General features: G+C 38.1%; 1 protein-coding gene across 7 annotated transcripts in view; it reads right to left on the bottom strand.

The window, feature by feature from the left end:
- VPS13C (vacuolar protein sorting 13 homolog C) overlaps positions 1 to 12,338 on the bottom strand; it is a 95,905-nt gene that overhangs the window by 54,761 nt on the left and 28,806 nt on the right. For all 7 annotated transcript variants that reach the window (XR_015259951.1, XM_086757703.1, XM_086757697.1 and 4 more), the window contains 14 exons: positions 11,991 to 12,120; positions 10,506 to 10,584; positions 9,404 to 9,543; positions 8,671 to 8,824; positions 8,145 to 8,221; positions 7,928 to 7,987; positions 6,628 to 6,781; positions 4,728 to 4,844; positions 3,477 to 3,580; positions 2,977 to 3,144; positions 1,883 to 2,187; positions 1,603 to 1,750; positions 643 to 751; positions 60 to 196 (listed from right to left, as the gene is read on the bottom strand). Coding sequence is in view for 6 of the 7 variants with exons in the window: in XM_086757703.1 (XP_086613829.1) it covers positions 60 to 196; positions 643 to 751; positions 1,603 to 1,750; positions 1,883 to 2,187; positions 2,977 to 3,144; positions 3,477 to 3,580; positions 4,728 to 4,844; positions 6,628 to 6,781; positions 7,928 to 7,987; positions 8,145 to 8,221; positions 8,671 to 8,824; positions 9,404 to 9,543; positions 10,506 to 10,584; positions 11,991 to 12,120 (1,882 nt within the window). In the remaining variant the exon portion in view is untranslated. The remainder of the gene's footprint in view (positions 1 to 59; positions 197 to 642; positions 752 to 1,602; positions 1,751 to 1,882; positions 2,188 to 2,976; positions 3,145 to 3,476; positions 3,581 to 4,727; positions 4,845 to 6,627; positions 6,782 to 7,927; positions 7,988 to 8,144; positions 8,222 to 8,670; positions 8,825 to 9,403; positions 9,544 to 10,505; positions 10,585 to 11,990; positions 12,121 to 12,338) is intronic.

The following is a 12,338-nucleotide window of genomic DNA, read 5'->3' as shown; positions in this document are numbered from 1 at the left end:
CAAGAAATATGCTTGAGTACTGGATTCAGTGACAAAAAATTTTACAGATGGATACATACCTCTTTGATTTCAAAATTAAGTAACATATTGATTGCGTCTTCATTTAATGTTGCTTTTCTCTTTTCAGTCAGCATTCCTGCTGCCGGTACATTCTTATCCTGTGTCAAAATTGATTTCTCCATTTCTTTCGTTTTACCTGAAGCATTCAGTAAACTGGTTAACTTTTGAAATTACCACCATTTGTTTAGCTCAAGAAACAGATTAAATTCTTTTATTCATTCGGATGGCTTACATTCACCTATTATAGCTAGCAACACTTCACAAGCATAGTCTTTAACTTTAGAGCAAGCAAAGGAAATGGAAACATGTTCTGGCAACAAGATGACTCTGACATCTCAACACCTTGCTAGCTCCATGACAATTTAGCTTACATGATTACCAAATTTTGTTTTGTAATGTTTCCACTTTTTTTTTGAAGTATTGAAGTACGAACACTGTCTTCGCTAAATTAACAAGAAAAGCATTTACCACTTACACATCATACTCTCGGATCTAAGCTTGCTTTCCAGAAAATAAATGTTTTTCATTACTGCTGAAAGCTAACACACTTAGTATTCATGACAAACAAATTCCATCTCTGACCTTCCTTTTGCAGCACTGATTTTGCCTGAGTCTGTTTTTCTTCTGCTTCACCAAGGTTTTCTGTCAACACTTTGAGAAAAACATTCAAATCCTCGTGACTTAACACAACCTACAAAAGTACAGATCACAGTTCTCATGAAAAACACATTGTTCTTTAAATTTATTACTAGCTAGCAAAGCAGATGAAGGTTTCCTGGCAAGAAGAGTGCTCATTTACAGGTATTTCGTCAGCAGCATTGTCCCTTAAATAACACAAACATAATGAAATTCCTTTAACTGCTTATTGTTAACTAATTAGGAGATTAAAGGAGGTTATAACTTCTAAAGCTGTATCAACATACATTGCTCCCTTTACTTAGCGTATCTATGCTTTTAATACTTTTGTGTAAATTACATGCTACTTCATATTTTAATTTCAGTTTCACCCAAGATGTACCTGCTATTTACTTTCACAGTATATAAACTGCCACAAAACCAAACTATCCTGAGATTATTCAAGGGAGATAGGAAGTTATGAAGCTGGAGTTACTAAGGCAAACATTTGCACACATTTAAATTCCTCTCAAGAATCCTGTTCCAAAAAAACAAAACAAACAAACCCACCCAAAAAAAAAAAAACCAAACCCCACCATACCACTGAAAAAAGACTCTGAATTGTTCATAAAAACATTTACATTTGTCCTGCTTTATAGCAGGGAATAAACAAGACTCCCTGACATTCTTTTCTCTTTTATTTCTCTCAGTTTAACGCATGTACACAGTACTTCAGGTGTTCTATATGACACTTCCAAACTTCTGCACTCACACAGGTAACTTTAACTCAGTTGATATACCTGAAACTCACTCCACAGCTACTAAAAACTTGCAGCTCATTGCACTTTTGTGTCCAGAAGTAACATAAAGTTAGTCTTACATTAACTGTTATGAGCTTCTCACCATCTTCTTTTTCACCACACTTACATTCATTGTATCCAGATACCCTGTGATCTCCAACATTGGTAATTTGTGAAACCAAGCTGCAGACAGATTCCGTTTCACAGACAGGCTTAAATTAATAGGGTGAAGTATCTGAATGTCTGGATGCGACAAACCTGTCTCCACAGTGGTCCTTAAAACAAAGAGGGGGAAAAACCCAAAAGACATGAGAAGGAAGTTAGAAGTTAAGCCACATGTTACATTTTTGAAGTAACGTCTTAAAATCTCAAACGTAGTATCTCTTTAGGCTTAAGTGGCACTTTACCTAGACAGCTTCAGCTTTGTCAGCTGCACATCCATTTCATCAATGACTGGAGGGAGCGAACTGCCTGCTGGAGACACCATGCTAAACTGGTTCTGAACCTTAATCAAGCCAAGATCTATTACTATAGCATTGGAGGAAACTGAGGACTGAGGAATGACTATAACTGGTGCTTTCAAGTGAATGTCCATTGCAAGTCGAAAACTCCTTTGAGCCAGATCTTTTACACTGGTAGCAGCCTTTTCTGCAGCTTGGACTGTAGCAGCACTCAGTGCCTCCTTAGCTGTCTGAAAGTTGTTCAAGAAGGTCTAGAATAAGCAATTAAAAAGAAAGGAGAAATGTTTATAAACAGTTTTTTAATCTAAATCACTCTCATTTTAGAATATCAGTCACAACCAACGTCAGCCACCAATTATGCTGCCTACTGTGTTAAATTTTCCCTGGGGAAGATAACATCTGTCATGACCTCTATCAGAGGATCAAGAACATACTAACTAGCACACCCACTAATTTTAAACCCATCTCTACCTTTTTCTTGCTTCATTAGCTACAAGATTCCTTCATCTCTTTATCTTTTGGGGACACATATTGTTAGAGCCCCTCTTTGCCCTCAGTGAATAGTAATTCCTGTTGAAGCCACTACTGAATGATAGAAAGGCCACTAGTGCTTTATTGAAAAAGTCAACGTTAGGACACTCGAGAAAGGTACAAATACTGATTAATTTGCAGTAATCCTCATAGCATCTAACCTTGCAGAAAGTTTTGCCTCTAATGTTAGCTCAGATATGTTTGCAATGAACTCAGGTTTTGCCAGCGTAGAGAGGGCAGGGAACATAAAACTCCCTTAATACCTTAATAGCACCAAGCTTTTCTCTGTTTCCAAAGCAGAGGGTGAGAAGTGGTCCACTTGCAATGTGTCAGTTTTTTGAAGTTCAAACCAGTTAAAGCTTACTTAAAGTTTTTTAATACTACACACAAAAAAAATAAGCCTATCCTTTGTCTTTCAGAAACTTAAGTTACGACTTGTACTGAGGACACAAAAAAGGAAGACTAATTTGAGAACACAGTAGAAACATACAAAGGAAAAGACGACTTACCAGAAGAGACATGAGAAATTTGTGAAGATATACTATCTGAATACAGCCTACTTTCAAAGATATAGTACCATCCACTTGCGACATGTCAGTATATGCTTCTCCCTCAGTAGCATATGGATCTAAGGTCAGATTGAAACTGAAAACTTCATCTCCTACTATAGACACAGCCTAGAAAGAGAGAAACAATATCTACCAGCCATCAGCAGCTTCTGAAAAAAAGTACCTTCTAAAAAAAGGTACTTAACACAAAGAACTAATTATATCATCAGTCTATCAGATGTACAAGTTACACAAGTTTGGGTTTTTTTAAATAAATTTTTGGCCATCAGTCCTTCTGATATGAAAACTATGCTTTACCATATATCTTATCTGAAACGCGGTATTCAGGACAAATCAAATATTTTAAAGAGAGTGGAATAAGAATATGTATTACATTTCACTTTTATACACACAAAACTAACCAAGAATCAAGTAAAAATTAAAATCTTGTAGTTGAGTACTTTTTTATGAAGGGTCCTTGAATCAACGTCTGTGACAACTATGTCTTTTAGTCGGGCAAAGAATACAATGTGACTTGGCTGAAGGAGAAGGGATGAGTCAAGACCTGTAAAGTAAAAAGAGAGAAACAGCAGGCGTAACAGAAGGAACACTCATTTGCAGCGTGGGGACATACAACACCAGTAAGAGAGGTGATACAAGTTGCACAAATTATACATTGCAACAAACAATTACTTTGTTAATAGTATCCAAATAAGAATAATTAGAAGCAATTCTCCAACTACTATAACTTCTCTAAAATCAAAAACGTATTATAAGTTCTGGAAATAGAGACTTCTTGCATTTTATCAGACACAGAATGTAAGTATATTGTCTAGAGTTCAAACCCGTGTCCATACACTATGCTGTCTGCTATACTACAGCTTTGAACAAAAGAAATAAAAAAATTTCTAATATAGATACTGTCTCAATATCGATCATCTCTGAAAAAAAAAAAAAAGAGCTAATATTCATAGAAAAAAAAATTCAAACAATACTCCATCTCTTAAGCAAACTACTGAGATTTTCTATTAAAAAAGATGTTACTATATCGTATTTAAATACAACATTTTTGCATACAAAATCTTGTGTGAATAAATCATATGATTTAAAGATGAGCACAAGCAAGAGACTTTATGAACTGTACTAAATACTCTAGTATAACCCACATCATTAATATTCATCCTAAGAGACAGTGTTGGTAGCTATTCGGGTAGCAGCTACAGCCAAACTTGGAAGTGACACATACCCCCCCTGCCCTCCCCTAGAATTACTGATAGCCCCTTTGAGGGGTAAAAAAGAGAACAAAACCAAAACAAGAAACCCAAACAAACCCTTAGAGTTCAAACAAAAAACAAAACAAAACATTTTTAAGAGTTTTTTTAATCCTACATAGTTCAGGTACACCAGAAAAATATCCAAAGCTTAATCCAACATAAAAGGCCACTTCTTCAAAACATGAACCTAATTATCTGAAGAATAATATATCAAGTTTTTCTAGCTGGAGATCAAACATGATTGACTAAAAAAAAAAAATAAATAAAAATTACTCTGAAAACAATACCACAAGTCATGTTTGTACAGAGAACAGTAAAAAAAACCCAAGTCACTCAGATGCTGAAAATTCACACCTTAAATACCTATTAGTCCAATTACAACCAGTTGCTTTGAAACCAAGCTACTAGATCAGTTACTACTAACAAAGAATTTAATACCTTGTATCTTGATGTCTGCAATGTTCTTTTTTTCATCACAAATATTTAAACAGAAGGCATCCAGCTTGGCAAAAAGCTTGAATTCAAAGACATCCTTATCCTTGGAAGGTCTAGCCACTAGAAATGAGAAAAGGGAGATCTTCAACATACATATTATTCATATTTTCACTTAAACTCCTGAGAGTATTTGAGGATTGTTTTAGTCTGGGGAAGGGGGCCGCTGGCATTCAGATGACTTAGTTCTGTTTCCTATTGTTTGTCTCATCCCCACTATCATGATGAAATCTGTAACATCCCATCTCAGGGCAACAAGCCTTCCTCTGAAGGCAACTCTATTGATAAAACATGTCAGCACTTGCTTGTAATTCTGTGTCCGATATTACTCCCATCTAGTGATCTAGTTCTCTACTGGAACAATTTTACTCTTAAAATGAAGAGTAATTGCTGGGTTAAGGTGAAATAAATTGCACAGTATACTTCCTTTTAACATTAAGCCAATAACTCAACAGGTTCACAGTAGTGGGTTTTTTTCCAGTTATCTAATACTTCCTATTTCAAGATCCTAATGTAGGGAACTTCAAGCTTATAAGAAATGGCAAGCCTTGGAAGCCGATTTCAAGCAGCCAACAGCTAGGTTTTAGGAGAGCAAGTGTTAAGGCTGGGGACAATAAGGTGAAGTCACATACAAGTGTCAGAAACTATCTATAGGGAAAGACCAGAAGCTGTCAGACCTCACCAATGGTCTGCACCTTCGCTATCCAAGAGTAGTATTAATCCAAGAGCTCAGTTGTTTATGGGCTTTGTTAAACTGTACACAACAGCAGCTTCTTTTTCAGTCTGCAGATTCAAACCCAAGCCATTTAAAATTATAAGTGATTCTGAACATTCCTCACAAGATAACTTATTTCCAGCTCACCTGATGCTTGAGTTTTTGCACTTGGTATTAAAGACAGTGCAGCTGCTCCCCTCTGAGCCTATTTTGCCAAAAATTCACAGAAGCACAGAACAGTTTGGGTTGGAAGGGGCCTTCAAAGCCCATCTAGTCCTACCCCCTGCAAGGAGCAGGGACATCTCCAACCAGATCAGGTTGCTCAGAGCCTCATCCAGCCTGGCCTTGAACGTTTCCAGGGATGGGGCATCCACCACCTCTGTGGGCAACCTGGGACAGTGTTCTACCACCCTCACTGTAAAAAAAAATTTCTTCATTATGTCTGGTCTAAATCTACCACCTCCTATTTTAAAACCATTACCCTTTGTCCTATTGCTACAGGCCCTGATAAAGTGTTTCCTTGTCTGTCCTGTAAGCCCACTTTAGGTACTGGAAGGCCGCTCTAAGGTCTCCCTGGAGCCTCCTCTTCTCCAGGCTGAACAGCCCCAACTCTCTCAGCCTGTGCTCATAGGAGAGGTGCTCCAGCCCTTTGATCATTACAAAAAAATTCGGTTTTTGTTTCAGTGCTACAGGAACAGTAAGATTTTCATTAAGCTAGCAAAGGACTCCACTACTTCTTTGAAAGTATATTTAAATTGCCAAGATCAATAACAGCATAATCATTAAAGTACTACTTACCTCCTTTATTTTACCATGAACACTAAGATCTTGCTGCTGTTTGAGTCCTCTAAGCTTGCAGAAATCTCATTTACTCAGATTCACGTGTATTTGTGAAATGGCAATGAAACACAAGAATAGAAAGCTCACCTGAAGACACCATTTGTGATCATAATCATTCTTTAAATTAATTTATTGCATTTTGAAATCAGTCCTCCAGCCTGGTGTGCCACTCACATGAGCTTTGATCTTCAACCCACAATACAAAGCTAAGCAGGTTTCTCTGGATTTAATCCTTTTGCCAGCATGCAACATATCCTTGCAGAATCATAATTTTGACAAACCCAGCTGTACCTTTCTTCAATTTAGTGTCATCTTCTTGCTTGTCATCTTTAGTTGGTATGTCTCCATGACTTCCTCTGCCTGATGGACTAACAGCTGTTAGAAAACTGACAGCAGACATAAGGGCCTCTGTATGCAGCTGAAGGTTCAATGATGAAAAAGCTACCTGTTGAAAACATGAGACGCCACGTAACAAGAAAATAACTTACAAAAATAGGAGCTGGACTGAGACGCAAAAGCACCCTGCCTGCCACAGAGTTTAGAAGTTACCCACTTGAATGGGCTTGAAATCAGGAAAAAAGCTCAAATGCAGTTCTTCCAGACACAGAAGTCCTATTCAAGAGTTTCAAGGCAACACCTGATGATGTACAGAAAGTTGAGTTCTCTTAACATCAGCACCATCCCATAGCGTGAAGTATGTATATCCACCTCAGCAGCACTACAGTAAAACTGTTCCGGTATTAACTAGACTTCCCTGATGAAATCTAGATACTCTAAAACTATTACGTGGCAAGGGAAATATTTCAGTCTTCACACCAAAAAACTGCAGGTAAAATATTTACCCTAAGGTTATAAAGGCAGGGAACTACTTATCACAAAAAAGTGACAGCCCTTTGAAGTTTATTTCCAGAATTCCTCAAAAGGCTGTTTTTCCTTAGACTGAAGTCTCTGACCCAAGACTACACCATTAGCACAACAGTCAGAACTTAAGAAGTTAGGTACTTGCTGTCTAAAATCACTTCCGTATATCAGAGTAATTTTTAAGAGATCAAATTCTCATTCTAGAGTCTTATGACAAAGAACGGAGAGGGAAATGCAGTATCACAAGAAGCTCCTGAGTCATATTTGAGAGTGAAGAATGCTCCGCTCTCCCCTCCCCTTGCCACAACAAATCAGTCATAAATGGATTTAGACTTCTTAGTAAATTTACCCAGAGTGCCAATTATACGGTGCTCACGATACACACAGATTATTTGACAGGAAAGAGAAAGACTTCTAGACACCACTACATTTTCCCACACTGGGCATTTGAACTTCATGATCTCATATGCATTGGAAGATGCATTCCTACATTATTTTTAATTTTATCCACATGAGGTAGCTAGACAGGTTTTCATCATAGTTATGAAACAGATTAACACACTGCTTTTATATTAAGTTGAATAAAAACTTTCAAGTACCTTTTAACTCTTTAAATCTCCCTGCTGCAAGGGAGCGGGCAGAACAGGAAACCCAAAAACCCCTTATTGATTTCCTCCCTTCTAAAAAGTAAACCAAAAGAAAATAAGCAATAAAATCTGCAAGCACTCACTTGAATCATCTGCTCAGTGTTGTCAAAAATGGTCTGAAAGTGCGGCCCATTTCTGTCAGCCTGAAAATAATGTTTTGCATGAAGGTTAATATTAATCCAAACTAGTTACCATGTCTTCAGAAGATACAAAACAATCCACTAGCTCTGAATAGTAGGTTTAAGACTTTATAATATATAGAAGTGCTTAAAAAATAAGTTTTAAAAGATTTATGTATACCTTGACATATTCCACCTTCAGAAGGTCTAAGCCAGGTTTATCTGAGGAACTAATTAGATGAATGGGTGCGTTTTTACCTGTAACATACCACATGAAATACACAAGAATTAGGGTAACTTCTGTTCTTTCAGAGAACCAAACAATCTGTGCCTTGAAGATAGGGATTAGCTTGCAGTATCGTTTGTTAAAACACATTGCACCAGAAAATCTGAATCCCTCATTTCTCTTCGTTAAGTCCAAAACGGCAGGTCTGTACCCCTTTCTCCACCCAAAGACTGTGCACTGAACTATTTATTTATCTAATAACCATTATGGTGGGAGCCAAGAGCATGTCAACTGAACCAACGGGACAAGCACTGTCAAAGGACAGGTGCATACTAAGTACTGTAACTGGAAAACCAGAACAACATTTGGATTTCAGTGAACACAGGAGAGCCACAGTTTCAGACTAACAGATATATAAAAATATATATATACACACACATACATACACACACAAGTATACTTCTCTTCCATTGCTTATTACCTTCAATTCCATAGTAATCCAAGCTTATTTTCTTTAAATAAGATACAGCTGCCAAATTATAGGTTCTAACAGTTGCTTCTGTCCCAAGATGCATTATATCAAACACAAGTACCGTTTCCTCAGTTTTCTTTTGCCTGGTGAGTTCTACTAAAACCTGGATGAGCAAGAAATACACAGTTATACCATTTTTTCATATGTAGTATTCTCACCATTCAAACCAATAATGAAAAAAGGGCAAAATTAATGCCTTACCTGCTTCACTGCAAGTATTATTGTTATTACAGAATTAAAGTATAAAAATAGAAAAGTGAGTGATGAAATATCATCAAAATATCTGGGGATTTGCTCTTTGCCAGTGACTTGCCTGTGTATTTACTTGGTCCTTCCAGTGCAAATTTCCCACCTCCCACTCCCAAATTATGACTTGGTACTATTATTTTCAACCAAAAATAATCCAATAAGGGGCTTTTTTTCTGACTTTTTAAACACATACAGACAGATGAAGTATGTATATGTGTTTTATTTAAATACATACCATACATAAAAAAAACCTTGTATGCATACCATACATAAATAACTCATACACTGAAATATGTGTGTATATACATGTGTATTTCTTTCCTTGGTGGCTATGTTTTTGCACTCACCAAATCTGGTGAACAGTGGTAATAGAATATTGACTTTTTTAAAGTATTATTATGTAGAAAGTAAAAATAGAATTAAAAAGACATACCTCTTTAATTTCAAACTTCAGCTGAAGATCTGTCAGTTCCTCTTCAGCAGCCTCCTTATTTCTTATTTCTTCCCCTTTAATTAGCGACCTGTCAGTTGGTTGAGAACTTTCCTCAAAATCAAAATATTCTTCTTCAGAGTCTACAGAAGAGAAGTGACTTACTCGTTAGTAAACTTTTTTCCAGGAACAGGAGTAAATATCCCACACTCTCTTTCCCATTCCAATGGGATTTTAAACTGCATGAGCAGCTTAAACTTTATCTGACAAAGTATACTTTTGAGATCTATACTGTTTTCTCACGCCTTGGATGAAAGTGAAGAAAACTAAAACCCTATTAAGGAAAGCACTGAAGTTCAGCTGTATCATTACACGTTCAACAACACAGATAAGGAAAACCAGTTATAAAGGAAGCTCCACGAAACAAGTTTCCCAGGTTGCACTACAGGAAAGCTCTCCAGAACAGCCATGGAACTAAATGCTCAAATCCACGGTGTCAATACAGTAATTTGCCATTTGTTATTTTAGTTCCGCATTTTCAGAAAAAGGAGAGCTTTGCTAATGCAAAACTCTCACGACAGTACACATGATATTTTTAAGTCTGTTTGTCTATTTTTGCCACATGTTGCTGCTTAATGTCAAAGTATACAACCTTTAGACATGTTATGCACCTTTCTTTTTATGTGCCCACCCAAAAGTACGTGTCCTGAAGGGGCAGCAGCAGCCAATTAGTACTTGACTAAATCAATTTTTTAGATTTAAGTCAATTCTGAAATAATGGGTTCCTCAATACTGTCTGCTAAAAAGATGTCTCATGACATCTGAATAGTTAAACTGGCTTGCTAATAACATCCTAATACAGTTGTTATTAATAGTTTACTTATATTTGAAGAAGTGCTTAATCCCCAAAAGCACATTTATTATTCTGAGGTAACAGCAGAATCTTAATCAAATCTTCTTATGCACTTGAATTTAGAGATGTTCAATCATACTTATCTCTACTGTCCTTATAACACGTTTTAAGATCAATAGTAGCCTGAAAATATTGGCTATTCCATATGTTAGGGCCCTCTACTTTCACAAAGGCATGTGTGTAGCTTCTTACCTGACGCTATTTCTGCAAACAACTGGGGTGTATTAAGCAACCCTTTACTAACAACAGGAATTGTGGGAATAGCTGGAACCTAGAGGGAGAGAAAAAAGAAAAAAAAAAATCACTATTTTAAAGTTTGTAGAACTTGGTATGTTCAGTCATATTTTCTACTCACAATGCATGTTTCTTTCACCTTGCCTCCCTTCCCACATTACTCAGAAAGGTCACTTTTGCCAGTACTTGTATTAAAACCAGTAGGACAACCACAAAGGCCAAGCTAGCCTTGTTTGAATAAGTCCAGCTTGGTAAGTCATAACTGTGTTGGTTGTGTTTAGTGAGGGAGGGCTACGGTGGCAGTTTCTGCAAGAAGCTGCTAAAAGTTCCCCCTTCGTCTGATGGGCTCAGTCAGGCCTAGGGCAGACCCGCTGCTGGCCAGGGCCAAGCCAATTGGTAGCAGAATGTTCCATGATAACACCTCTGCGATAATGTATTTAAGAAGGGGAAAAAAATTTTTAAAAGGAAGAAGTGAAGAAGTCAAAGCAAGGGCAGAGAGGGGGAGGCGCAAGCCTCATGGGCCTTGCAGGCCTCACCCTCTGGCCTCCTGCCAGGCGGCTGACTGGGCCCGACTCGGCCCGGCCCGGCTGTAAGAAGTGGAGAGGAGATGAGCTGGATGATGTAAGAGATTCTGAGAGGCGTCTGCCAGCCTGTTGTGAAGAACGGCTGCAGACGCCCAGGTCAGTTCAGAAGGAGGGGGAGGAGTAATGCGGCTCCTGGCCAAGATTCCTCTGCAGCCTGTGGTGACGACCATGGTGGAGCAGGTTGTCCCCCTGCAGCCCACGGAGGTCCACGGAGGAGCAGAGATCCACCTGCAGCCCGTGGAGGACCCCACACTGGGGCAGTTTCACGAAGGACTGTAGCCCGTGGGTGGGACCCCCTGATGGAGCAGGGGAGGAATGTGGGGAGTTCTTCCCCTGGAGAGGAAGCAGCGGCATAAAGTAACATGTGATGAACTGACTGCGACCCCCATTCCCTCTTCCCCCCTGTGCCTCTCAGAGGGGAAAAGAAGGAGGTAGAGATAATTTGAATTAGGTTAAACCCGAGAAGAGGGAGGAGTGGAAGGAAGTTGTTTTTGTTCTCTTTCTCATTACCCTGCTTCAGTTTTAACAATAAATAGTTCTCCCAAAGTCTGTTTTGCCCGTGACGATAACTTTAAGGATCTCTCCCTGTCCTGATCTCAAACCTCGAGCCTTTTTCTTATATTATCTCTCTCCCATTCCCTTGGAGGGTGGGGGGAGTGAGTGGGAGACTGCATAGCATGGTCCCGAGCGGGGCTGAACTATGACAACAACGAAGACACTTTAACTAACTCAGCTTGGCAACAGATTTTTCATTTCAAATGAAAAAGACAACAGACACTAGCAGGAATTCACACTGAAAATGATCACTTGAGTGATGTAATTTTTTAAATTTCAGTTTTCTTCGTTATAGTCAGCTTACCTTTGTGCTTGGCATTGACACAGATGACTTCTGAGGCAATGGAATGCTATCAATCAGATCAAAAATGGCCTTGATTTTCTGGTCTGAGAGTCTGACATGTACCAAAGGAAGTCCTCCTGACACTTTAAACCTTTTTAAAAAAAAAATTTATTAACTCCAAGACAAAAAAGTACATATCAATTTTTGATTTAAATCTTACCAACATCTGTACTCCTATATAAAGATCACATCACAGTAAAGCTAGTGATTCTGCACTAAAAACAGGTGCTGGATTCAGTTTAAATAGTATCGTTAATCACCAGTGAATGTGACCAGGGAAATACTAGCCAAAAAAGGTTTTGTAATAAG

Source organism: Chlamydotis macqueenii, chromosome 12 (assembly GCF_036417535.1).
Source record: "Chlamydotis macqueenii isolate bChlMac1 chromosome 12, bChlMac1.mat, whole genome shotgun sequence".
In the NCBI taxonomy this organism is placed as follows: domain Eukaryota; kingdom Metazoa; phylum Chordata; class Aves; order Otidiformes; family Otididae; genus Chlamydotis; species Chlamydotis macqueenii.
The sequence above is the reverse complement of the archived record's forward strand: the minus strand, read 5'-3'. Positions and strand labels throughout refer to the sequence as shown.